Consider the following 27,759-nt stretch of genomic DNA (forward strand, 5'->3'; position numbering starts at 1 on the left):
AAAGGGGATGTGGACACACACACCAGCTCTACATGGTGAGATATAAAATAAGATTTATTGAGGGAAATGAACAAGCAGAAGGGCAGCGGGGGACACCCGAGATGTCACTGTCCCATAGCCGGACGGGAGGCTCTGTGGCCAGCTTGCCAGGAGAGAAAGAGCCTGCTGTTTGTGCCACTTCTGCAATTACAGGATGAGGGCAAGGAGCCTTGCTGTCAAAGACAAGTCCTTGTTAGCGAGCGGCAGCCTCTGGAGTCCCAGGGGACATCAGCCCGCTTCTTTTGGACCTGCTAGGCCAGTTCTCTGCTGTGTTACCAGACTAGAGAAAGACATGCACATCTGCTGCCATCCAGGTCTGCCCCTCCTCCTGCATCAGACGAATGTGGGTGACCCAGGACACTGCTGGCCTCAGCCAAATAGTCTGCTCCATGCTGGCTCCCACTGCCAGGAATGACACCTGCCATCGGGATCATGGACACTGAGTTTATGTTGGAAAAGAGTGAGGGAAAGGAAGTCTGACAGTGTATAGCGGGACCTCTGGTTGGCCTGCTCTGTTACTAATGGAAGGCTGCGCCCCAGCAGCAGGCGGCCAAGGGGCAAACAAAGACCCACGTGGCACTCGTCCAGAAAACACCTGAGTGGCTGGAGCTAGGCAGGGCAGCTCAACTCAGCTCCAAAAAGTGGGAAGCTCTTCAAACGTGCCCTGGCCAAAGCAGGGCCACACCCAACTGGAAAGTCCTTGGCAAAGTCTCGTGCTCTGAAAACAGATAGGTGTTTGTGGCTTGGGGCGGCACAACAGGGAAGAGTGACTTTGTCAAAAGATGCTTCTTCAGATCTTTCGGAGGTCAGGCCTTCCCCACATCACGCACACCTGCAAGCTGCCAGCTCCTGGCACTCTTCTTTGCCTGCATGAAGACACCATCAGAGTTTTCCTCCTGGGAGGCCTCTTGAGGGAGTGTGAAGCTGTTGATGCTTTGAAAGAGTGAAAAAGAGCTTTTGTCCAGAAGCAGCTAACTTGGTGGGAAATGCCAGCGTCCCGCGTAGACATGATGCTGGCGACACATGAGATTCCTCTGTTTGAGTTGGAGAGGAGATTGGCCTCACTGAGACTCACTGCTGGGTTTATCTTTGAATTTTCTGATCACAAAGAAACACACATTCATTATAAAAATCCAAATATGGCAGAAATAGATAACAGAAAGTTAAAGATTCCTGTAATACGTTTCCCTTAGAGAAAAACCATCAACTAGATCATTTTAATTTTATTATTATTATTATTATTGTTATTAAATATATCTTTATTGATTTCAGAGAGAGGAAAGGAGAGGGAGAGAGAGAGAGATAGAAACATCAATGATGAGAGAGTCATTGATCGAGCCCGCAACCCGGGCATGTGCCCTGACCGGGAATCGAACCCCGATCGCCTGGATCCCAGGTCGATGCTCAACCGCTGAGCCACGCCCGGCAGGGCTATTATTATTATTTTTTAATCCTCACCGAAGGATATTTTTTCCATTGCTTTTCAGAGAGAGTGGAAGGGGGTGGGGGGGGGAGAGAGAAAGAGAGAGAGAGAGATGTGAGAGAAACACCTTGACTGGTTGCCTTCTTCACGTGCCCCGACTGGGGCCGGGGATCATGCCTGCAACCGAAGTATGTGTCCTTGGCCAGAACTGAACTCAGGACCCTTCAGTCCGCAGGCCGATGACCTACCTACTGAACCAAACCAGCTAGGGCACTAGATGATTTATATATACACACACATATACATACATCATATCAATTCCTTTAAAACATGAGATTGCTCCATTGCCATAAAACTTGGGAATTCCCAGCTTTCTACACTAGCATGCCCTGGGAGGAAACACCAACATGCTTAAGAAGTCCCACGTCCTGCTCTGGAAGTCTCTGGGCCTTTTCAGGAAACAGAGTTCTCCTCTGTTACTGTGACAGGGTTAGAAAATGTTCCCAAATTCCTTGATATTCCTCACTCCAAGTGGAAGAGCGTAATTTCTCTCCCTTGGATGTGGTGACTGGCTTCTAATGAACAGAGTAAAGCCAGAATGAAGGGGTGTGACATTGGTCGTAAAGCCACTGTGGCTTCCTTCTCTTTTTTTTTTTTTTTTTAAGGAAAACAGCCTATTGAAAATATAGATAGTTGACTGGTAAAATTTTTATTTATTTATTTTATTGATATCTACAGAGAGAGAAGGAGGACAGAGAGAGAGAGAGAGATCTATTTGTTGTTCCACTTATTTATGCATTCATTCATTGATTCTTATATGTTTGTATGTATGTCCCTGACTGGGGATCGAACCCGCAACCTTGGCATTTGGGACAATGCTCTAACCAACTGAGCTACTCGGCCAAGGCTTTTTTTTTTTTTCTTTTCCTTTTTAACAGCTTTAATGAGTTATAATTCATATACCATATGGCTCACCCATTTAAAGTATAGAATTAGACGGTTTTAGTATATTCACAGAATTGTGCATCCATCACCACAATTACTTTTAGAACATTTTCACTACACCAAAAGTCCTCTCCATCTGCTTCTATTTTGGGGGAGAGTTTGTGAAGGATTGATGTTAATTCTTTGAATGTTGTTTTAAAAATATTTTTATTGATTTTTTTAGAGAGAGAGAGGAAGGGAGAGAGAAAGAGAAACATCGATGTGAGAGTGGAACATCCACCAGCTGCCTCGGCTGCCTCCTGAGAGCCCCCCACCAGGGATAGAGCCCAGGGCAAGTGCCCTGAGGGGGAATTGAATCAGCAACCTTTTGGTGCATAGGGTGATGCCCAGCCAACTGAGCCACACAGGCTAGGATTTTAAATGTCTGTATTTATTTATTTAGGCAATTTTATTTTATTTTTAAAAAATATGTTTTTATTGATTTTAGAGAGAGAAAGGGAGAGGGAGAGAGAGAAACAACCTCCCAAAAGCCCTCTATTGGAGATCGAGCCCACAACCCTGGCATGTGCCCTGACCCAGAATGGAACTGGCAACCTTTCCTTGCAATGGGACAATGTTCCACTAACTGAGCCACACTGGCCAGGGCTAAATCTTTAAATGTTTTTAGAAGCCACCAATGAAGTCATTCATCTGGGCCTGGGCTTTTCTTTGTGGGAAGTTTTAAAATGACTAATTCAGCCTGGCCAGTGTGACTCAGTGGTTGAGCGTCAACCCATGCACCAAGAGGTCATAGGTTCGATTCCCAGTCGGCACATACTAGGGTTGCCAGCTAGATCCCCAGCAGGGGGCCTGCAGGAGAAGCTAATCTATGTTGATGTTTCTCTCTCAGATGTTTCTATATCTCTCTCCCTCTCCTTTTTCCTCTCTCTAAAAAAAAAAAAAAAAAAAAATCAATAAAAACATTTAAAATTATTAATTCAATCTCTTGTTATAGGTCTATTCAGATTTTCTATTTCTTGAGTCAGTTTTGGTAGCTTGTCTTTTTAGGAATTTTTTCATTTCATCTAAGTTATTTAATTTGTTGGCACACCATTGTTCATAATATTCACTTATAATCTCTTTTCTTTCCTATGAGATAGGCAATAATGTCCCATCTTTCATTCATGATTTTAATAATTTGAATTTTCTTTATCTTTAAGAAATGTTTTGGGGTCAATTTACCTAAAGGTTTGTCAATTTTATTGATCCTTTGAAAGAACCAAAGTTTTGTTAATTTTCTCTATGTCATTAATTTCTATTCTTATCTTTATCATTTCCTCCCTTCTACTTTCTTTACTTTGTTCTTTTTCTAGTGTCTTATTATGTAAATTTTTAAGTTATAGATAGATTTGAGATCTTTCTTTTTTAATATAAGTTTTAGAGCTGTAACTTTCCCTCTGAGCGCTGTGTGGCTGTACCCCATGTTTTCGTACGCACGCTGCGTCTCCGTTTTGTTCACTTCAAAGTAGTTTCTAGTTTTCCTTGTGATTCCTTCTTTGAGTCACTGGTCACCTGGGAGTGTGTGGTTTAATTTTTGTGAGTTTCTCAAACTTCTTTCTGTTAATGATTTCTGGCTTCATTCCACTGTGGTCAGCTAACATGCTTTGTATGATTTCAATCCTTTCAAATGTACGGAGTCTTGTTTTATGGCTCAGATATGGTCTATCCTGGAGAAGGTTCTACGTGTGTTTGAGAAGAATATGGACTCTGCTATTGTTGGCAGTTTTCTTCTCGCTCTGCTCTCTCACTCATGTGGGGGGAAGATAGCTGTCATGTTTGAGGACACTCAAGCAGCCCTAAGGACGTGTCCCTATGGTGAGAAACTGAGTCCTCCAGCCCACAGCCATTTAAGTGAATAGGCTGTTTTGGAACTACTTCCTCCAGCCCCACTCAAGCCTTCAGAGGACTGCAGCCCCAGCTGACATCTTTTCTTCAACCTTAGGAAAGACCCTGATCCAGAGTCACCCAACCCAACCACTCCTGAAATCCTGACCCACAGAAACTCTGGGAGATAGTAAATATTTGTCATTTTAAGCCACTAAGTGTGGGGGTAATTTGTGACACAGCATTAGATAACTAATACAATTACCCATTAGTCCGCTGGCTTTCAGGAGAACAGGTCTTGAAGCACAGTTGAACATTAGGCAGAAGTTTTATCTTTTCTGAGGGGAAAAAAATGAAAACCTAGATTAATGATTCTTTTCTTGTTGAAGCTGCTAGAGCCAATGCACACACCTTGTAATGATGACCTCAAGGCCTTGAGCATAATGAAAACTAGGTAGAATGATGCTGATTTGGGGAGTCATTGGGAAACCCCAAACTACCTACGCCTGGTAAAATAAGCTCTTTGAGATCCTCAGAGTCAGTCTGCAGCCCTTGTCATAAAAAAGATGGGGAATCAACCAGATATCAAAGATGACCCACCCTTGACCACGCCAAAGGCACTCCACAGCATCCACTTCCTTTTTAAACTGAACAGTGGCTTTTTCTTGGAAATCTCCTTTTTTGTTTTAGGCAGAAATCAAGTTTCTTTTGGTTGTTTTATACAACTTGGATTCATTTCTGTATTTTATGAGATGTGGCTCTTAATATTTACATGAATTAATATGAGACACAATGCTTTCTAAAGACTGGTTTTATATTCTGTTTATGTGAAGAGAACCCATTTCAGTTGACACATTATTTGCAAAACTTTACATGTGTGTGTGCATGTGCACACACATTAGTACATTCTTCCAGGTGGCGTATATTTTTTCATCAGATTCTCAAAAGAGACTACAATCAGTAAAAAGTTAACACCTCTTAGAAGAAAGAGAAAATTGTAGTTTGTAAGGATGGGGCAGACTGAGGTGTATTTTCAGGTCCAGAAGAAGCCGGTAGAGAGGACCGATAGAAGACTCAGGAAAGGGAGGAAGGCCAGGGCACAAAGCTCCCAGACAGTGCCTATCCCCCGAGGTGTTTGGACTTTGGGCTGGCAGAGACCAAGATCCCACAGGTGTGTTGAACCCCTCCTCTGCCCCCCAACCCTGTCTGTACCTGGATCCTCCTGCTGGGTCGCACTGGGAAGCCGCTCCCGCTGTCTCAGGGCCTCCAGGCCCACCAGATCAGGCATGTGGCAGTGGCCGCGCATCACAGTCACCTGCTCGCCCTGGGTGATGGCCCGGCTGCGGCAGCCCAGCCGGGCCTGGTCCCGGCACATCCAGTACACTTTCTCACCAGCAGCCTTCTCCTTCCTGTAGAGGAAGGACTCGTGCACCAGGAACCTCCCTCCAAGGGAAGTCCTCAGGAACTCCAGAGGCTGGAGGGTTCCTGGAAGGAACATAATGCTGTGAGTAGGGTGCCTGGGCCAGGCTTTGGAAGCAGGGGAAGGAGCCTGCGTGCCAGATGGAGGCTGTTTCCTTTTTCCCACCAGCCTTCTCTAACCAGGAAACTGTCATCCTGGTCCCTGCGCTCTACCCTGGGGACTGAAGCTAAGGTCCCTGGGGACTAAAGCTCAGGTCACCAGCCCGGGGCCTATAGCCCTGGCACCTTCGAGTAGAGACTGTCTCTAAGGGCTCTGGGGGGGTTGGCTCTGCAGCCATCCAAACCCTGAGTTTCTTGCAGGCCTCTCCTGATGGCTTGGACTCCACACTTGCTGGCAAGTCCCCCAGGGTGGGGGCTGAGCTGAGCTGAGCTGGGACATTCCGGGAGGCCCATGGCTGGTCTGAACCATGAACACCAGAGGCCTCCCAGCTCCTTGTGCACCCTCCCTTTGGCCAGCTGACAAACCAATCAACTCTCTCTTGAGACTTTTAAGAACCTTAACTGAACGGTCATGCAATATTGAGGTTGGGGTTGCCAAAGAGAACTGGGGTAAAGGGGTGGCGGGGGGAAGGGAGAGAGGAGACAGAGGAAAACACACGAGAGGCCCAGAGAGGAGACAAAGGGTCCCCAAGGTCCAGGCACACCCCCTTTTCTCCAGTGGTCTGAGTGGGTTTCTCCCACTGACAGCCCAACCCAGACTGGGCCCAGCACCATGCGTGGGGAACCCAGGTGTAGCCTCTGCCCTCGGGGAATTCACAGCCCAGGCAGACAGACTGATGCGCATGGCTGGACCCCACTGGACATGGGTCATGGATAGAAGATCCTAGCAGGTAGCCTCCAGCCTGTGTTTTGGGGTTGGTCCCAGGGGCTGCCAGGCCAGCAGGGAGACCAGGACCCAGTGCCTGCCCACACCTGAACCTTCCCTCTGGGCTGGGCTGGGGAACTGCTCGCGCTGCCTCAGGGCCTCCAGGCCCCCCAGGTCCGGTGGGTGGCAGTGCCTGCGCATTACCATCACCCGCTGGCCCTGGGTGATGGCCCGGCTCCGGCAGCCCATGCGGGCCTGGTCCCGGCACGTCCAATACACCTTCTCGCCAGCAGCCTTCTCCCGCCTGTACAGGAAGGACTCGTGCACCAGGAAGCTGCCCCCCAGAGGGGTCCTCAGGAACTCAGGGCCTCCTGGGGAGAAACGGGGGAAGCAGTCAGGGCAGGGAAAGCCTGGAGCCCAGGACACAGACAACCACCCCACCAGCTTCAAAGCCCCAGCCTAGCCTCAGCTCCTAGGGGCCCCTTTCCAGAGCCTGGCAGGGAGGGGAGATGAGACTGGTGAAGTGGAGGCACCTGAAGGCAGAAGGCCGGCCCCCCATCTCATGGTACCTACAGGAAAGGGGCATCTTTGCTACATCCCCTGGCTTATCCAAGGTGCCTGCAATGGGGTGCACACCAGGCCATGTGGTCCCTGCTGAGCTGGAGGAGTAAGTGGACAGCCCCTCTAGGGGACAAATAAGGAGCAGTAACATAGGCTCGTGTGTGGTGCCTTCTGTGAGCACGCACAGCCGACTCCCTGGGAGCCAGGCTGCGTGGGGATTGACCCGAGGGCAGCAGGAGAGGGCAAGCAATATTGGGGGCCATGTCTTAGATGTACTGAAAGGGAGGTGGCTGAACCCTTCTCCCCAAAGGACACCCTTCCCTCCATCCAGGCACAGGGACCACACAGAGGAGCTAGAGACAGAATGGGGAGTCTGTCTCCACAGCAGAGAACAGTGGAAGCCAAGGCGGGTGAGAATGCCCTGGAGAGGGTGGGGGTGTCTGGATGTGGAATGGAGCTAGGTGACCTCAGGGCACGCTTCTGTTCCTCTGGCACCCAATGAAAATGTCCCCTGAGGAATGAAGGCACAGGGCACCAGGAGAGAAATTTGGAGGGGGCAGGAAAGGGCTGCAGAGCAGAGATGCTGACAAAATGGTGTAGAGGCTGGGGGGGGGTGGGAGTGGGGATAGAGGCATGTGGTCACAGACTTGGCAAACCAGCCTGTTGGGGAAGCCACCAACAAGTCCAGGGGCCAAGTCTGGGAGGCCTGAGATCCCTCTGAAGGTGGGGTCCAGGGCAGTGCTACACAGGGGGCCTAGATATGGGCTGTGAGCAATGATATAAGGGTGTCCGTGCCTGGGGCAGAAGAATCTTTGGGGGGGGGAAGGACACGGAAGCCTGCATCTGGAACGTGATACTGCTCACTCATTTTCCATGCCCAAGTCCCAGAATGCGGGCAGCCGCTCTTAGACCACTGTGAGAAGTTCCTCCTGTGGACACTGACCCATCACTTGCATAGGATCAGTCCTCAGAGAGCTTTGGGTCATTCAAGAACAGAGACCATACAACCAAGGAAGGATTTATAACCCGGAGCTCCTCAAACAGCCACGCTCTCCATCACGACAATTTCAGACACCCATGGTCTCAACAGTGTGGCCTCCAGGGACTCTTGCTAGGGTAGTGACTAGAGGAGGGACTTCAAAAGACAAGAGGGTAAACCAAGCAAGAGAAAGAGAGATCTAGAGATGAGGGTCCAGCTGGGAGGCCCCAAGGAAATGGGGAGGCAGGGCCCCAATTAGACTGAAGTAAAAAGTCTGGAGCTGTCCGCTGCTGGGTGAGAAAGGGATGTGTGAGGAAGAGGAGCGATGGGCACGCAGAACACTAGGTGGACAGATAAAGTGGCTGCTTTTCTGCCCAGAAAACAAAGAGCTGTGTGAGGAGGAAACAACTGCAAGGTATTCCCAGCTCAGATTTATATAATAAAGCAAAAACCAAAAAACTGCAATAACTGCATTGAAAGGGTGGGGGCAGAGGGTAACGGATGAGCCCTCCCCTTCTTACCAATACTTTCATTGGAAATCAACAAAAGATTCAAGAAGCTGTTGATAGCGGTAGAAGGATGTTTCAAGAAATAGGGTAAAAAAGAAAGAAAGATATAGGGTAGCCCTGGCTAGTGTGGCTCAGCTGACTGGGTGTCATCCTGTGCATGAAAGGTGGCCAGTTCGATTCCCAGTGGGGGGTGTACAGGAGGCAGCCTGTCCATGTTTCCCTCTCACATCAATGTTTCTCTCCCTCTCTCCCCGCTTTTCTCTCTCTCTAAAAAAAAAAAAAAATCAATTAAGAAATAGGGTAGCCCTGGCCAGTGTGGCTCAGTTGGTTGGAGCGTTGTCCAGTACACCAAGGGGCGGCAGGTTTGATTCCCAATCAGGGCACATGCCCAGATTGCAGGTTTGATCCCCACTTAGGGAGTGTGTGGGAAGCAGCCAACTGATGCTTGATTGATATTTCTCTCTCACATCGTTGTTTCTAACTCTCTCCCTTCCTCTCTCTCTAAAAATCAATAAAAAATAAAATAAAATATAAGAAACAAGAGAAGGAACTCAGGATGATTATTTGGGGTGGGAACCGGGGGTGAGGATGGGGCGGGGATGCCATGTGCCTTGTAGCTTCGTCTCCAGAGACACAGAAGTTACATGGAAATGGAATAAAAAGAGAGTCAGAAAGAAATACAATTGGAAATCCCAAGTTTGAGAGAACTTTAGGGCCAAAAAGGCCCCAAAGGTGACCCAGATGACACAGAAAATTATACAACTGGTAACCTCTGCAGGAGAGGCAGGTGTCTCTCAGACATGAGTGAAGAGCTGGGTAGGGAGGGAGGGCTGGGCGAAGTTGCTCTTCTTAGCAAGGTGAGGACAGGAACATTTACATTATTTACGTTATTGTGACTGCCAGAGGCCAAACACCAGGCCCTGTGGGGCTGACCAAGTGGACAAAGATGAAAAGAGAGGGGCTGTGACCCTTGTCAGAGGCTCCATTAGGGCGCATGCTAGATTATTTCTGGGGAAGAGCTGGAGGAGAGAAGTAGTGGATTAATTACATGAAAATACCACCTTCCATCCTTTCATCACGAGGTCTTCAGGACATGCTTGTTACTAGGTACTGTGTTATCCACTCACACTGTAAAAATGAGCAACTGACCTGTGCAATTAGCTTCCTCTATAAATCCTATAAGTTCTTAAGAAAAAAAGGAGGGGGAAGAGAAAAGGGGGCCTGGGTTGATCACGTGCTGTAGAGATTTGGGGGCAGCTCAGGCTGGTCTGAGCAGGAGCGTGAGGACTGCCACCTGAGTGGGGCTAGGGACTGCCCAGAATCCCCCCAGGTCCTGCTGGGAACTGTGGTGAGATGGTGGTCGAGGAGTGGAGGCGAGGAAAGAGGAAGGCGAGGGGAGGGGGCTGTAACTCCTTCCAGAGTGCTCCTGGTGAGGAAAGAGAGGGTGCTTGCTGAGAGACATTGGGGTCAAGGAGGGAAGGCTGGCTGGCTGGTCTCCTGCCTGTCCTGGGGCCTGCTCCCCATCTGTCTTACCTGAACCCCCTCTCTGGGCTGCACCAGGGCGTTTCTCCCGCTGCCTCAGGGCCTCCAGGCCCATCAGGTCCGGTGGGTGGCAGTGGCCTCGCATGACTGTCACCCGCTGGCCCTGGGTGATGGCCCGGCTCCGGCAGCCCATGCGGGCCTGGTCCCGGCACGTCCAATACACCTTCTCGCCAGCAGCCTTCTCCCGCCTGTACAGGAAGGACTCGTGCACCAGGAAGCTGCCCCCCAGAGGGGTCCTCAGGAACTCAGGGCCTCCTGGGGAGCAAGGGGGTAGGTGGTCAGCAAAGGATGGGCCAGGCCTGATGCCACCCCCTCCCGCCTCCCAGGCCCTCAGGAAGTAAGACTTGAGGGGGCCCTAGCTCTGGCCAGCGGGTATGGAGGACTCACCCAGGCCCCTTTCCTGGTCCTCCGCGGGGGGCTCCTGCAGGGCCTGGGGCTTCGTGCGCTTTCTGGGATGGGGCCTGGTGAGGGTCAGGGTGCCAGGCCCCCTGCGGTAGAGCAGGCTGTCCACGCCTTGGAGCAGCTTATCCACTTGGCCCCCAGGGCCACCTGGCTTGGCCTGAAGCCTCTCCAAGGCCTTCTCCTGCTGCCGCCGGGCCTGCAGGCCCTCCACGTCGGGCGGATGGCAGTGGCCACGCATCACAGTCACTCGCTGGCCCTGGGTGATGGCCCGGCTGCGGCAGCCACGCAGTACGTGGTCCCGGCATGTCCAGTAGACCTTGTCCCCCACAGCCTTCTCTCGCTTGTACAGGAAGGACTTGTGCACCAGGAAGCTGCCTCCATAACAGGTCCTCAGGAACTCGAAGGGCGGGCGCTCTCCTGGAGGAGGAGCCGGCGGTCACACTGGCTGGAGGGCGGGGCGGCAGTGCCGCCCTGGAGTGTGTGGCCCGTGTGCTCGGTCCAAATGCATCCCACTGACCCCCCACCCAGCGACCCAAGGGGGAGTTGCAGCTCCTCTTCTGGTGGTCAGAGGGGCGGCCACGTCCAAGATCACACACCCGGAGGGGCCAAGCTGGCTCTGACGCCACGGCCGATGCACTCAGTCACTCCAGGCCATACTTTTCCTTAGGGTTTGAAAATTTTATCTAATTTTTGAGTAATACTTGCACATGCCATAAAATACAAATGGTACCAAAAGATACACAATGTAAAATAAGACCCTCTCCCTCGACCTGCTTCAGGCACCCAGAACAGCAGTTGTCTTAAATCCTTGGATCCTTGAATCCTTTCCAGGTCAGAAGGCATCCAACCTTTGGGACCAAGCCCATCCCCCAGTTATGGGCAATAAAAACTGCACAAAGATCCTGTCTACAAGTTACTCAGTGCCACCACACGCTGGGCCAGTGCTGAGCCCTTCCCACATGTCAAACACCTAATCTCCCTGACATTTAGGCTATGACCCATCTTAGGACAAAGCTCCCAAAACTGCAGAAATTCAGCAAACATTCTGAGGCTACCCAGCTACATGAGGTGCGGCTGGAACTTGAACCTGGGATCCATAGCTCAAAATTCTCCTAGCAGGGTGACCTTCCCAAACTGCACGGGTTGCCAGAATCCCATGGAGCCCATTAAAACTCATGCTTTTGCCCTGGCTGCTGTGGCTCAGTGAGCGTTGGCCCAAGGACCGAAGGGTCGTGGGTTCGATTTCCAGTCAAGGGCACGTACCTGGGTTGCAGGTTTGATCAGGCTCGTGGAGAGGGGGCGTGCGCAGGAGGCAACCAATCGATGTGTCTCTCACTTCAGTGTTTCTCTCTCTCTCTTTCTCCCCCTCCTCCCTCCTTTCCACTCTAAAAAAATAAATGGAAAAAATATCCTCCGGTGAGGATTGAAAAATAAACAAAACAAAAAATGCTTCTCTGCTCCATACCAGACTCTGCTGCGTCAGAAAATTCCAGAAGGACCTGGGACCTCCTGGTTCAGGAGCTGTAGTTCTATCCCATGGGCTTAATGACTCTGGGACACGTTGATATTTTTTAAAGTTGTTTTAACTTTGAGCACATTTTATAAAATGTGTAGAACCCCACATATCTATCTGGGCATAAGAAAGGGCCCACGGGTTCATGCCTGTCCCAGAGTGGAACTGGGGTGGGGAAGACTCACCAAACATCAGTATCCGGCGTTTCTTGGGGGGCAAGCTCAGCACTGACAGGGATCGTAGCCCCCCGCTCTCCTCTGGGGCCGGCTTGCTCAGCAGCAGCCCAGGGGCAGGCTCTGGCTCCTCAGGGCACAGCCACGGGCCTACCCCCTTGAGTGGCTCCTCCACCTGGCTTCCGAGGACCTCAGGACCCCCCACGCCTTCCAGCAGGGCTGGGCTGCGCAGTTTCTGTTTCCGGCGCCGCGCCTCCAGGCCCTCCTCATCAGGGGAGTGACAGTGGCCCCGCATCACTGTGGCCCGCGGGCCTCGGGTGATGGCCCGGCCCCGGCAGCCCAGCTCGGTGTGCTCTCGGCATTTCCAGTACACTTTGTCCCCCACAGCCTTCTCCTGCTTGTACAGGAAGGACTCGAGCACCAGGAGGCGGCCCCCGAACGGGGTCCTCAGGAACTCCAGGGGCTTGGGAGCTGCTAAGGGCAAGGAGAGGGCCCGGTTAGCTGACATGGAGCAAACATGAGGCCAGGGACATGGACGGGAGGGATGGGGGGTGGGGGTGGACAGGGCTGATGGGCTGATAATCATACCAGCCTGGGACAGGTTCAAAATCAGGGACAAGTAGGCTTGGCTTGGAGAGGGAATAGGACAGCCAAAGTCACTCCACTGGAAAGGGGGGTACACGGGGCCCGAGCAGAGCATTCAGGGTCAGCGGCAGCAGGCCCGGAACTCACCTGTGTCTGGCTTGCTGCATTTCTGCACAAGAGTCTGGGGGCTTGGCTGGACTGGCCCTCCCTGCTCCTCTGCTGGCAGGATCTGGAGGGTTCTGGCCAGGGTGTCAGGGCCAGACATCTCCAGGGATATGACACAGTGCACTCCATTGGGCAGGGAGCCCACGCCATCCCTGTTCTCAGTGGAGGCCGTTAGCAGGACCAGATTGGAGAATTCCTTGGGCTTTGTGGGGACTGTGGGGACGACATCTGTGCCAGTCTCAGGGGACTCAGGGGACGGCTCCTGGCCGGCCTTCACACTCTCGCCCTCCTGCTCGCTGGGCTCAGGCAGGGGCATTCCGGGATCAATGGCCTGTCCCACAGGGCACACTCAGGCCCCCGTAGATGGATTTACCCTCCTCCTCCCTGGCAAGGAACCTGGCAGTCCAGGGGCTCTGCCCTAAGGGAGGAGGCAAACCCCCATCAGTGGAGACGCCTGGGGCTCAGGAGAACCAATCTAGGGTGCAGGTCAGGCAGGGCACCAGGATGGGCAAGGACCTGAATGGAGCTAGAGTAACCCAGGCTGGTGCTACTGCTTGGCTAGTTCCTCTCTTGGCAGCAGTGAGCATTGTCGCCTTCCCCTTCCAAACTTCACTTTCTCCATGTGTAAAATGTGCCAAAACAAGGCTCTTGGCTGGGGGTGAAGTGGGTGGGGGACTTTTGGGGCAATAAGATGCTGGCAATGTGAGTTACTATAAATTGAGGTCCACAGGGCAAAGTGTTTCACAGGTTTTTCCATTTAACCTTCCAGCCTCATGTTATGAAAGTCCACCATTCTTACCGACCCAGTTTACAGAGGAGGACACTGAGGCATGCCAGGGTGACCAACACAGCCATGAAGAGGCAGAGCTGGGAGACTAGCTGAGGAAGATCAGGAGCCCACCCCACACGGCACCTGGTGTACCTTGTCCAGGATAACAGTCACTGGTGTTCCTGAGCACCAAGCATCTGAGACAAGCACGGAGAACATGAGCTCAGGCCATTGACTCTCCCAGAATTCCCAGGGCCCTTTCCCCCTGACACTCTGCAGACCACAGAGTTCCTGGCCCTGGGAGGCTTGACTCTCTGGACTCACAACTAGATCCTAGATCCTGCCCCCACCCCAGGCAGGAGGCCTGGGGCCACCCAGAGCTCAGGAGGTGCCAGGGCCCCACGAAGACAGCAACCTTGTGCTTGAGCTGGTGCTGGTGCTGGTGCTGCCTCGGCTGAGCAGGGACAGGGCTGTGGAGTTGTCCAGAGAATCCGTGGTCACTGAGGGCTCTCTGGCTTCTCGCCTGGAGAAGCAGAAAGAATGGACTATGGGGTATCCTGGAGACCTGAGCCTAGGGGAATCAGTGTGGGGGGATATTTCTGTCTTCTTGGGGCCTGGGTGGTGGGTAGATTGTGGGTCTTTCCCATCTCTCAGTAATAGTCCAGAAACAAGACTGCTGCCTCCCCTCCCATTTCGGTTCCCCACTGTGAGCTGTCACCCCCATCCCAGGTTCTGAGGGCCCAGTTCCTCCTGGTTTCCCGATACTATTGGTAAGTTCCTTGGGCTGGTGCCCATATTTAGGTCCCCAAGGCCTGATCAACCCAAGCGAGGGGCTCCAGGGTCTGCACATCCCCAACAGCGTCCCCCAAAGTCCCTGCCCTACTCCTGGTCCAGAGGGGTGTGACCCAGGGAAATAAAACCTCCCCGTACCCTGATATCTGGTAGGAATTCCCCCCCCCACGTCCCCCGAGTCATCCCCCTTGCCCAGACTAGCCAATCTCTGGTTCTCCCGTGGGGTCCTTTTCCACCCTGCACATCCTGCCCCACGAGGAGACCTGGTGGGGCGGGGACTTGCGGGGGACACTGCCTGGCAGCAGCAAGGCACTGCCAGGAATCTCCCCAGGCAGAGCTGCTCTGGGCAGGAAAGGGTGACAGCTGAGGCCCCGCCTGTAGGCCGCTGGCTTCCCGCGTTTGATTGGCCCCGGAGGCCCGCCCCTCTGGCTAGCAGAGTGGGCCCTGGGGTCCCTGGACGAAAGGAAGTGGAGGGTCCCCAATGCCACCTCCTCCCCGTGCCCCATGAGGATGAAAAAGCGCAGAGAAGCTGGCCCTCCCTTTCACAAAGCGCCTTTCGGATCACTCGGGCCACCCGAAGTGGTGCGCTCACTGTCCAGGCAGCATGCACATTCCTACAGGACCAGGCAGTCGGCGCCCCGCAGCTGTTAGGAGCGGAGGCTGCAGGGACCCCCCCAACCGCCTCTGCCTCAGGCGATCAGACACCGAAGCCCAGCCTCCTCCAGATCAGCTGGGGTCCGCATGACCAGCCATGACCAACGGGGGTCAGCATGGCAAAGACCCCACATTCCTGTGGAACTGTACCCCGAGTCACGGAACCCTGAGTTAGGAGACACTGCGATCCTCTCAACTAAAATTGCTGTTTAAATTCAGGACCCTTGTGCCTCAAAGGAAATGGAAAACGCGCCACAATAAAGACCTGAATTATGGCCCAGCTGGGGTGGCTCAGTGGTTGAGAGTGGACTCATGAACCAGGAGGTCACATTCGATTTCCAGTGGGGTGGGGGGGTGCAGGAGGCAGCCCATCAATGATTCTCTCTCATCATCGATGATTCTATCTCTCTCTCCCTCTCCATTCCTCTCTCTGAAATCAATTTTAAATAAAAGAAAGAAAAAAAGACCCTGAATTATGGCTGACTACCGTCTGTGGAGAGGCCTCAGTGGACTAGAATTTAGATTTGATTGATAGCTCCCATTCTCAACCATTAAAGGGCCTTAAAGTATAGATTGTTTAATGACCATAAATTCTCTCATAAAATATGCAGGCCTCTTTGCACTGTGGTCTTGAATCTGGACTGGCCTCCAGCCCAGCTTGGTCACTTGCTGTGTGATTTGTTGTGTGGCAGGAGCACACTGTCCTTGCCCTGAGACTGATGGGGGAGGAAGCTGTGTGAGAGGCCACATGCAGGGGACAGAGGCACTGACAGGCATGGAGGAAGACCATCTTGCACCGTTCAGCCTAGCAGATCCTCCAGCTGGGTGTAGCCACCTGAAGGTGCCTGAGAAAACCAGTAGAGGCGCAGCCCAGCCACCCCATGAAACCCTGATCAATAATAAACTAATGTTATTTAGGCCAGTAAGATCTGAGATAATTTATTACACAGCTGCTCTTCGCAAGTGACTGAACCTCGTGAGTTTTGGCTTTTTGATGAATGGAATAATAATAGTTCTGAAATATCTAACATCAAAGTGCCTTTGAACTCCAGGTGCCATGCTACACAAATGTTAAATCCCTCAGACAATTGCATTTAAAGGGCTGGTAATCCAGTGAAAGGAACAAAAATATTAAGTATAAAGGACAGCAAGTGAGAATTACATACTGAAAAAGTCTGTAACATGAAATAAGCCAGTCAAAATAAGGATAAATATTGTATGATTCTACTTATATGATGTAGCTGGAGTGATCAAATTCACAGGGACAGAAAGTCAAATGGTGGCTTTTCCCATCCGCCATCTGCGGTGGAATCCCCACCAAGATGCAAACTTCCGTGAGAACCCTCCCGGGGAAGACCATCACCCTCCAGGGCGAACCCCCAATACAACCGAAAACGTAAAGGCCAAGATCCAGGACAAGGGAGGAATTCCTCCTGGTCAGCAGGGACTGACCTTAGCTGGCAAGCGACAGGAAGACGGACGCCCTTTGTCCGACTACAACGCTCAAAAGGAGCCCACTCTTCATCTTGAGCTGAGACCTCCTGGAGGCGCTAAGGGGAGGGAGCCTCACGCCCCTCCCAGGAAGGGGAGCGAGAGAAAGGTGAGGCTGCTGTCCCCAGACACACGGCGGGCGGGTGACAGTGGCAGAAGCAGCCGCCTTTGTTGGGAGTCTCTATGGCCAGCCGCTTTGACGGACATTATTGTGGCAAATGCCACCTGACTTGTTGCATCAACAAACCAGAAGACAAAATAATTGTATATGGGTTAATTAAAGACATCAACTAAAAAACAGTCAAATGCTGGCTGACAGAGGAGGGGGGAGGGGAGTTGTGTAACGGATACCGGATGATGTTTGACGTGATGAAAAGATGGACGGTGCAGATGCTTGCACAACAGTGTAAATGTACTTAATGCCACTGGACTGTCACTTAAAAATGATTGAAGTTGTAACTTTTTGTGTATATTTTACCATACGTGCAAAAAAAAAAATCTGTAACAAACTATATGTAGTAATGCCCCATTTACCTAACATCAGATTAACTGAAGGTATCCCTCCAGGATTCAGAACTTCACAATTTTATGTTCCACAATTTATCCATTTGGGATAGATATCTTCATATGCTCTTATCACTCCTCACTTTCTGGATAAAGAGGGCATGCATACTTTATCCTGATTTGGAAAATGAAGTGTCTCCATCCCGTTCCCTTGGTACATCTCCCTTCCTCCCAGGTGGCCCTTTCTCCAGCATTCATGTCCTGCTCTTTCTGGTCGCCAAATCTTTGTGCCTCTGCTGGTTCTTTGCATTTGGAACATCAAGGTTTTTAGGTCTCCTGTATCCTAAAACAAAACCTAACAAAAACCCCTCCTTCCCTTAACTGTTTAATTTTGCAAGAACAGCACACACCCCTTCCTTTTCACCCTGGCCATCTGGCAGCTGCCCGTTAACCCTGCAGACACCACTCTCCTCTTGGGCCACCATGCAGGCAGGATCAGCACCGGCTCAGTCAGTCCATAAACCATGTTTTCCCTCTGAAACACTTGCTCATGCCTTTATGTGGTCTATCTGTACAATGGAATTTATTCGGCAATAAAGGAATAAAGTTCTGACACGTATTACAATGTGGGTGAACCTTGAAAACATGATGCTCAGTGAAAAAGAAAAAAAAAACAGACACAAAAGGTCACATATTGTGTGATTCATTCACATGAAATGTCCAGAAAAGGCAAATCCATAGAGACAAAAAGCAGATTAGTGGTTTCATAGAACTGGGAGGGGGTATAGGGGGTGATGCTAAGGAGTATGGGGTTTTCTTTTGGGGATAGTAAAAATGTAAAATTGATTGTGGTGATAGTTGGATGACTCTGTGAATACACTGAAAACATTGAATTACACACTTTAGATGGGGGAACTGTATGGTATTTAAATCATATCTCAACAAAACTGTTTAAAAATTCTTATAGGTATGCCTCAGGTCCCCAGGATCACTTGGATAAAAACCGGTTTTCTATACCATAAACAGGCTTTTCACTCTTGGCCTTGGTTTCCTCATCAAAGGAGAAGGGTAGCATGAATTATGTACTGATATAGTTTGTAAGTTGCTAATATATGAACAAAATACTAGTAAATCACCCATAATCCTGCCACTCGAACGCATAGCTATTTCCATTTTTGTATTTGTACCTTTAACACTGTATCTTCTGTTGCACAAACATTGTGTTCAACATGTTGTTTGCTATTTTATTCCACGTTAGACAGGGAAGCCCCCACCTGCAGACCAGATGAAGTCCCGCGGCACTATCTAACCCAGGCCCCTAACAGGAAAACACAAATCTAAATCCTTAACAGCAATATTCTAGAAGACCACAAGATGGCAATGTTGCTCCTTAAAAATGAACGTACACATTCTTGGTAAAAATTAACTGGAAGAGTCTGGCTGGGTGTGGTATGACCCAGGCAATCAAGGTTCAATTCCTGGTCAGGGCACATGCCCGGGTTGAGGGCTCCATCCCCAGTGGGGGGCGTGCAGGAGACAGCTGATCAATGACTCTCATTAATGATGTTCCTGTCTCTCTCCCTCTCCCAAATTAATAAAAATATTTTTTAAAAAAATAAAAAATTAAATGGGTGGCACAATGTTTCCAAAACAAGAATTTGGGAGTTTAAACCAGTTACAAAAATAATTCAAGAAGAATTCCCAAAATGTTTGTATTTACAAAACTTATTAGGAAGCAGAATCCAATTAACAAGTTCAGCAAAGATTATTTTTTCTAAGCTAAGGTTTTTGATGTTTTTTTTAAAAAAAGACCATAGTATTACTTGGATAATGGCATTACATCTAGCCTTCAATCCACTTTTCTTCTATCTCTTCTTGACTCTGGTCATGTTTTTTATTTATTGACTAATTTTATTTTATTTACTCATGACTTTAAAAAAACCTTAAATAACTAGAAAGAAATATCTCAAAATGTTAAAAGTAGTAAGAATAGTGACTTAATTTTTCCTTACATTTCTTTTGTGTTTTTTCCAAAATTGTTTACAATGTACATGAGCTCTTTTTATGATGGGAAAATAGTAAATGGTAATTTTTTCTTTAACTCAGTAACTCACAGAAAAAGCAAGGAACATTCCTATGTGACATGATGTCACACAAGAAAATAAAGAGTAATATAAACAATAGAACAGAGAAATGAATCAAAACAAAGTACTGTTGTGGAACTTGCAGAGCCTCAAAGATATTTCCCCTGGGATATTTATTAACTATATAGGGGAAGATAGGAACTTGACAGTGAAGAAATCCTGTAGACACCCCCTAAAGTGAGCAAGGTCAACTTCACCAATAAAGACACACTAATTCAATGACCTCCTTGATAAAAAGCACTGAGAAGGACACAACATCATCTCTGTGATAGTCCTGCCCAAAACATGCAGCCCTGTTTCAATCAGACAAGCCATATGGAGGGACAGTCTACAAAACAACTGACCAGGACACTTCAAAACTGTCAAGGTCATTGAGGACAAGGAAAGGCTGAGGACCTGTCAAAGACTGGAGGAGACTAAAGGAGACACAACTAAATGCAACATGGGATCCTGGAACAGAAAAAGGATGCTACGTGAAGAGCTGGTGAAATCTGAGTAGGTCAACAGTTTAGGTTAATAGTATTATACTGATGTTGATTTCCTGGATTTGATCACTGTACAATGTTTGGTAAGATGCTGACATTCAGGGAGACTGGATGATGGGCATATGGGAATTCTTTGTACTATTTTTGTAATTTTTTAAGTCTAAAATTAACTAAAAATAAAAAGTTTTTGAAAACCCAAGTTTCAAACTTACAGACACAATGAAAGTTGCCAGAGAAAATAAGTGACTCAGAGACTTCCTGGGCGGAAGGGATGAAGAAAGAGCGCGCCGGGATGAAAGGGGTGCCAGTTACAGAGGAAACGTGCACCCGGCTGCAGCCAGGCCTTCAGGGTAAGCCGTCAGCTGCACTGATGAGTCCCTACAGGTCAACCATTCTGTGGTTTAGCATAGTGGCTTCCAGCTGGACTGGCCAATGGGAGGTACCGCGGAAGGCTGGAGGGCAGAGCAAGGAGCATGTCCCCACAGTTGCCTGCCTGGCACGGCCCTGCTCCAGCTTTGCAGGGCTCCCCACCTGCTGTCCCGGATCCCTGGCCTGGCTGTGGTGGCAGCATCTAGCCACTGCTCATCTCTGGGGTGCTCACCATTCTTGTTTGGCTTCTCGGCTCTTCCACCACCAGGCAGAGCCATGAAATTCCCAGTTGAAATCTTACAGTCGTTTCTGTTTTCCCAGTTGGATTCTGACTGATACATCCTTCAAGAGTCTAAAGGACTGTGATTATAACATTTAATATTTACCAAATAGCAGCTATGTGCCTGGCACTAAGCTAAAGGACTTTGTATGCGTTATTTCATATTACCTTCCAAGTAGCCTCATCCATTAAAGTCTACTGTTCTTTGATATTACAGAGAAGGGATGCAAGGCTTAATTTTAGGTACCTGAGACCAACAGCCAGGTCAACAAAGGAAAGACCAGAGTCAGCATTCAAACCTCTTGGGTCTGCCTTCAGGGCCTAAACTCTTAAAATAAGTTAAAATAGTTCTTACCATAGGTATCAATGTAGTGGGTTAAGACTGGTGGTTCTCAGTCAGGGTGATCTGCCCCACAGGCAACATTTGGTACGTTTGGAGACATCCTTGGTTGTTACAACTGGGGCAAAGGGCATGCTACCAGCATCTAATGGGTAGGGGCCAAGAAGGTTACTTTTACTCATCCCACAGTGCTCAGGGCAGCCTCTTCAGCCCACCCACCTCAAAGAAGGTTCTGGTCTAAAATGCCAACTGTGACAGGGTTGAGAAACCCTGCTTAAGACCAGTTTTAAAAAATGAATAGGCCCTGGCCGGCTATCTCAGTTGGTTTGATCGCCAGGGTTGCGGGTTTGATCCCCAGTCAGGGCACATACAAGAAATGATGAATGACCCCTGGGCTGGTGTCGCTCAGTTGGTTGGGCACTGTCTCATGCACTGAAAGGTTGCCAGTCCGATTCCCCATCAGGGCACATGCCTGAGTTGCAGGCTCCATCCCCGGTAGGAGGCGTGCAGGAGGCAGCGATGTTCCTTCTCACATCGCTTGCTCTCTCTCTCTCTCCCCCCCCCTTTCCTTTCTAAAAATCAATAAAAATACTTTAAAAAATTTGTTTTTGTTGTTAATCCTTACCCAAGGATATTTTTTCCATTGACTTTTTTAGACAGAGTGAAAAGGAGGGAGGGAAAAAGAGAAACATTGATATGAGAGACACAAATATATTGGTTGCTTCCCGCACTATAGTCCTGACTGAACTGGGGATTGAACCTGCAACCCAGGCACATGCCCCTGACCTGGAATCAAACCCACGACCCTTAGATGCCCAGGACGACACTCCAACCACTGAGCCACACTGGCCAGAACAACAACAAAAAGAACCAATGAATGCATAAATAAATGGGTGGAGCAACAAAGAAATGTTTTTGTCTCTGAAATCAATCAGTTAAGAAAATTAAATAGAATAGAAAGAGAGCATCCACATAATGAAGCTAAGTATAGTTTTCATAAAAACTTATTTTAATTATTTGTATGTGTACTCCTTATCTCCATAAGAATTACTGGGGACACTTGATTAAAAGGCAGGTGCCGCCCTGGCCCGTGTGGCTCAGTTGGTTGGAGCATCGTCCCATGCACTGAAAGGTCTTGGGTTTGATTCCTGGTCAGGGGCACATACCTAGGTTGCAGGCTCAATACCGGATAGGGGTGGGAGACAACTGATAGATGTTTCTCTCTCTCTCTTTCCCCCTTCCTCTCTCTAAAAAAACCAAAAAAATAAAAATACAGGTACCTAGATATCACCTCCAAAATTCTGAAGAGGGATTCAAGAATCTGGATTTTTAACAAGAATCTGGATTTTTAAAAGTACTAACAGACCATGGACTGTGCTTTGAGACATACTGGACATAGATGCCTTTGAGAAATAAGTGGCCCACAGCTAAGTGATCAAGTTAAGACCTGAGTTTTTCTTTGTGCCAGGCACCACATGAAATGTTTAATATATATTATCTCATCTAAATCTGTCAAACTGCCCTAGCTGGTTTGGCTCAGTGATTAGAGCATCAGGCCTTGGACCAAAGGGTCCTGGGTTCGATTTCAACCAAGGGCATGTACTCTGGTTGCAGGCTTGGCCCTGGTGGGGGCTCCAGCGGGAGGCAACCACTCGATGTTTCTCTCTCACATCAATGTTTCTCTCTCTCTCTCCTCCCCTTACACTCTCTCTGAAAAAGCAATGGAAAAATATCCTTGGGTGAGAATGTAAAAAAATAAATAAATAAATCTGTCAGACTGTACAGATTTATGTGTCATTAATGTGTTAAATAAAATTATTAACATCTGTTTATTTTATATCAATGGGAGAGTCATGATTTTCAACATTTAAAAAATGATCCTTTAACAATTTAACAAGTTTCAGATACTTTGTGGTATTGTAGGGACCTCAAGAAGAGAGGAACTTGAGCAAATTTATAGGTAGTACAGGTAAAATCTGATGGAGAGAGCTTCCTGGGCATGGCTTCTATACCTCAGGAGAGCAAGTACCAGGCTTTTAAAAATTCAATCTGAGATTCCTTATGAAGACTTCTAGCAAAGTAAACTCAAGAAAGCCTATATAGTAAATTAACACACTTACTGCCCCTAGGCAAATAATCAGGCCAAATCTAATGAGACCAGCCTTATTTCATGATCAAAAATATCTTTCATTGAGATTATGAGACTGTATGAAAAATTTGTTCTTCAATGAAAACTATGCATTGGGAACTACAACCAAGATTGCTCTACCCAGCAAAGCTATCATTTAGAACTGAAGGTCAGATAAAGAGTTTCTCAGACAAGGAAAAGCTAAAGGAGTTCATCACCACCAGACCAGCACTACAGGAAATGTTGAAGGATCTTCTTTAAGAAGAAGCTAAAGAACAAAAGAATCTGACGAATAAATAGATCCAGAAACAATGATGCATGCAACAGACGATCATATTTCAGAGGGAAGAGGGAAGGGGGGTGGAGGGTGGGAAGAGATTAACCAAAGAAGTTATACGCACATATGCATAACCTATGGACACAGTTAATAACGGGGTGAAGGCCTGGGGAGGGGGTGGGAGCAAGGTGGAGGGGGTCAATTGGGGGGGGGATGGGACACCTGTAATACCTTCAACAATAAAGATAAATTTTTTAAAAAATCACTCAACTCTACTGTTGGAATATGAAAGCAGCCATAGACAGTGTGCAAATAAAAGAGCATGGCTGTGTTCCAAAAAAACTTTATTTACCAAAAAAAAGAAAGAAAGAAAACTATGCATTGTCTAGAACACACCCTTCCAGGTTACACAAATCTAGCCTTTCAGTATCTTTGAGCTATTTTTACAACTCTGTACATTATAGGGACTGATGAGAACTAAGAGCTGATGATAATGCCAAATAATCTAGTCTACAGACAATAAATTCCCTCTCTCCATGTAAATAAATAGAGACATGTAGATGATTCTTCTGACTATGGAAGAAGCCAGTTTTGCCTCCATCTGCACATTCATTTCAATATTCCTGATCTATAGTCTTCTAGAATCTTCTTTGGTTTCTCTCACAAACTGGTTATAAGATCTTACTTGTTCCTTGATTCATGAGTTGAGTTAAAGTTGTCACATATGTTCATTATATTTCTGTATGAAATCATGAGTTTTATTTCCTTTGTTTTTGTCTAAGGCTCTGCTTTGCAGATTGCCCTGGTCATTGGTCCTATCATCTTTAGGTTCCAGTCAGCAATTTAAAAAATTACATCAGCTATACCAATCTCTACTGCATGTAATAAAAGTGAGTATTATCATAGAAAACTTTTATTTGGTACACATATGTATATTTAAATTTTTTACTTTGGATGATCATTGTTTTGAGGTAAACACTTGGGGCCTAGTGTGTTTATTTTGTAACATTAAATTTGTACTCAATAAAGATTTCTTGGGTGTCTCGAATGTTTTTAAGTCAGGCAGATATAAATGGAAAGTTCAAGAACTTCACAGTTTATGGTTGGCCACTGTCTTATCCTCTCTCCCTTTCCCCCAAAACTGAGGTACAGAGCAATTTGAGGGCAGTAGTCAGGTTGCCTCCTCTGATAATGCTGTCCTGCTGGTGGTTACAAAGGACTCAGTGTAAACCCAACACCCAGGAGACACCCCTAATCCAAGCCCTAATCAGTAAGATCTTGAATGGCAGAGCCTGGCTCAGCAGCTGATGGTGGATTAGGAGAATTACCTTCATACAAGAGAGCGACAAACCACCATCCTCAAGTGCCAACACCCAGGTCCTTAGCGCTGGCTTGCTGGGTGGGAGACCTGGGGCAAATCCCATCAATTCTCTGAGCTGGTTTCACCTGGAAACAGGAAAAGTGGCAGATGAGATATTGTATGGGAAATTCTTCTATAAACTGTAACTCACCACACAACAATGAGGAATTCTTTGTCCAGGCCCCAACAGGGGTCCTGAAGAATAGACGGGGGAGGTCATGATGTTTGAAAAAGCTCGTGGATGAGCCCTGGCCAGGTAGCTCAGTGGGTTAGAGCATCATCCCAATAGGCCGAGGTTGCAGGTTTAATCCCAGGTAAGGGCATATACAAGAATCAACCAATGAATGTATATATAAGTGAAACAACAAGTCAATGTTTCTCTCTCTCCTTTCCTCTCTCTCAAGTCAATTTTTTAAAAAAGCTCCTGGATGATTCCAATTGCTGCCCCCCCCCCCCACTGATGAGCTATGTGGGTTACAGGTGCACAGTGACTGGCCCAAGAACCTGTCTATGATTACATACACCACTTTCTGAGGGTGTACACAGGCATTATTCTCGGGAGAGCTTGACGGTGGCAGAGATAAAGATTAAGAACCGCTATTCTAAGGCAGGGCTTCTCAAACTCAGCCCCACTGGCATTTTGCACCAGATAACCCTCTGTTGTGGGGGCTGTCCTGTGCAATGAATGAAAGATGTTTAGCAGCATCCACGGCCTCTGCCCGCTAGATGCCAGGAGCACTCCCCAAGTCCTGACAACCAGTACTGTGAATGTCCCCCAAGAACCACTGCTCTAAAACTTAACAGATGCACTATAGAGAGAGTACAGCCAATGGTACCCAGACCCCCAATCTCCCATCCGAATCTTAGCTACTTTTACTCTTCCCTTACCAGGCCTAATGTGTCCTCAAGTCTCCTCTCTACACCTGATCCCACCATCTCCATGCCTTCCATTGCACCTCAGGACTTCAATCCCCACCACCTCCCGGATGGTCTTCCCCTCTAGCTCCTGGTCCTTCCAGTTCTCCCCATGCAGCGCAGCACAGTGTTGACGGGTTAATCGTCCTAAAGTTCAACTCTAATCATTTCTCTCTCCAATAAAAATCGTCTCCGTCTCTGTTACAAAAGCTCCACAATCTAGCCCTAACCTCACACACTATCTCTTCCCCCAGTCTCACTAGGGGCCTTTGGAAGAGGGACGCGAGAAACCTGATTGAATCAAACCAGAAAATGCAAATCAAGCCCTGGAAATGGTTTTGGCCCCCAAACAAAGAAATGCCAAAATAACAAAAATATACCCCTTTGGAAGGTTACACGCGATTCTCTGATTATTGGAGTTCCGAATCCTCCAAGGGCAAAGAGTAAAGAAAGTGAAAGGCTGATGGTAAAGGCAAGCATTTCGAACTGTGGTCACACCGACTGGGTCCGGAAATCAGTTTCAGGGGTTAGCAATAGCTTTTTGGAATGGAAAGAAAAGACTAGGACAGGACAGAAGGGCAGGGAACCGAATGTGAAGTTAGGGTAGCATCTCCCTTTGCAGTTATCTTTCATTAATCTACTTCTACAGGCACAGGGTTTGCATGTAAAATATATTTCTCAGTGTTAAGTTGAAACAAAAGTTTGAAAGCCACAGCGGACAACCTCCGCCGTCAGAAGTGGAAGGAGGGATGCACCAGCAGCAAAAGTGCAAGGTCACTCCTGGTACCTCCAGAGGCGCAAAGATGGGTGCGGGGGGGGGGGTATGCAGGGGGGTGGGAACCGCAGGGGGAGACCCGCGAATGTGGGGCTCCCTGATTTGGGGTGTCAGGGCTCAGCCCCAGGGTGGGGTGGGTCGGGGGAAGGAGGGGCGAGCACAAAGGAGGCGAATCCCGGATGAAGGACAAGGAGGCGGCCTAAGCTCCGGTACCCAGAGCCTGGGGACCCCCCCTCCTCCCGGCAGCAGCCGCCCTTTGGACCAGCGGGAGACCCGCGTCCACGCCACGGGACCGTGGACCCTCCCCGACCCGCTGGGACCCGTCCTCACCGGGCACCGGCCGGGCGGCGGCGGCGGGACCCTCTTTCTCCAGCGACCGAGCCGCGGCAGGTCCCTTGGCCTCGGCCGCTGCCTCCACGGCGTCAGCCCCGCGGCGCAGGCCCCTCAGGCCCCCGCGCCCCGAGCTCCGGCTCCCCGCCCCGCGGGCCCCGGCCGAGGGAGCCCCGAGCCCGCGCGCGCCGTCCCACTGGCCCGGGGCGCGCGTCACCCCGTCCGGGAGCCGGCCCGGGGAGCGCGGGGCGAGCTCGGGTGAGCATGTGCGGCAGAGCCGATCCTGGGGGAAGGGTCCGCTTCTCCGGGTCTTCCCGGCGCGGCGCGGAGCCGGCAGCGCAGCCAATCGGCGCGGGGGGTGGGGCCAGGGCCCGCAGGAGAGGCGGGGGAAGCGCGGGACTGGGGGCGGCGTCCCGGGCGGAGCCTCCGCGGGTCGCGAGGCTCAGACCCGGGTCCTGCACCCGTATTTAGCCCTTAGACTAATGTTGGGGCGCGGGGGGGGGGGGTGATTGGGAACCACGGACCTCCCCAGGATTTGACTCCGCGCTTACAAAGGGGGCGCAGAGGAAATCGCTTATGCGCTTCATTGAAACCTTCAATGACTCCACCCCAAGCGGGGCCAATTTGAGATTCAAAATAAATAATGATAATGGATTGCAGCCTTGAATAAAATAAGAATCTATGAGTCAATACAGATGTAAATAAGTAAGTGGAGGAGAAGGGAAAGCTCTTTCTTATAGGGAGAAAGTATATTTTACTTAATGTATATTTTAGTAGGAAGCCAACTAAATTACACATTATAAGCTTATTTTGCATGTGATTGCTTACATGATTTATTTTCCTATTGGACACTTCGTTTCTAAATCTAACGATTATAAATATTGTGGCCGGCATCATTCCTAACATTTGGGGAATCTGGGTGAAGAATACATGGGAACCCTTTGTACACTTCTTGCGACTTTTCTGTAGGTGTGAAATTATGTCGAAATAAAACGGCAAAAAAAAAAAAAAAAAATACCCGCCCCTGTGGCATTCCGGGGAGGAAAGCATCCTTCGCGTTGGCCCCTCCCTCGCCCGTCAGCCCAGCCTCGGCCCACCGGTCCCGACCTTGCCCAGCCGTCCAGCGGTCGCCCTTTGCACAGCCGCTGGACGCTTGTCATTCT

General features: G+C 49.1%; 1 protein-coding gene and 1 pseudogene across 3 annotated transcripts; one reads left to right on the forward strand and one right to left on the reverse strand.

The window, feature by feature from the left end:
• Positions 1 to 36: 36 nt before the first annotated feature.
• On the reverse strand, positions 37 to 26,693 carry FLYWCH1 (FLYWCH-type zinc finger 1). Of its 3 annotated transcripts, XM_087815696.1 has the most exons (11): positions 26,597 to 26,692; positions 24,545 to 24,662; positions 14,168 to 14,275; positions 12,966 to 13,401; positions 12,246 to 12,707; positions 10,533 to 10,964; positions 10,137 to 10,400; positions 6,662 to 6,925; positions 5,483 to 5,755; positions 4,536 to 4,608; positions 37 to 1,137 (listed from the first exon to the last, which is right to left on the reverse strand). In XM_087815696.1, the coding sequence occupies exons 4-11, from the start codon at positions 13,297 to 13,299 to the stop codon at positions 1,101 to 1,103; spliced, it is 2,139 nt and encodes a 712-aa protein (XP_087671822.1). In that variant the 5' UTR covers positions 13,300 to 13,401; positions 14,168 to 14,275; positions 24,545 to 24,662; positions 26,597 to 26,692; the 3' UTR covers positions 37 to 1,100. The 3 variants fall into 3 exon arrangements, with proteins under 3 accessions (XP_087671822.1, XP_087671823.1, XP_087671824.1); XM_087815697.1 differs by having other exon boundaries at positions 12,246 to 12,704; positions 12,966 to 14,275; XM_087815698.1 differs by lacking the exon at positions 37 to 1,137 and having other exon boundaries at positions 4,532 to 4,608; positions 12,246 to 12,704; positions 12,966 to 14,275; positions 26,597 to 26,693.
• On the forward strand, positions 16,521 to 16,983 carry LOC148093562 (ubiquitin-ribosomal protein eS31 fusion protein pseudogene; annotated as a pseudogene).
• Positions 26,694 to 27,759: the final 1,066 nt, after the last annotated feature.

Source organism: Miniopterus natalensis, chromosome 3 (assembly GCF_054644295.1).
Source record: "Miniopterus natalensis isolate mMinNat1 chromosome 3, mMinNat1.hap1, whole genome shotgun sequence".
NCBI lineage: Eukaryota > Metazoa > Chordata > Mammalia > Chiroptera > Miniopteridae > Miniopterus > Miniopterus natalensis.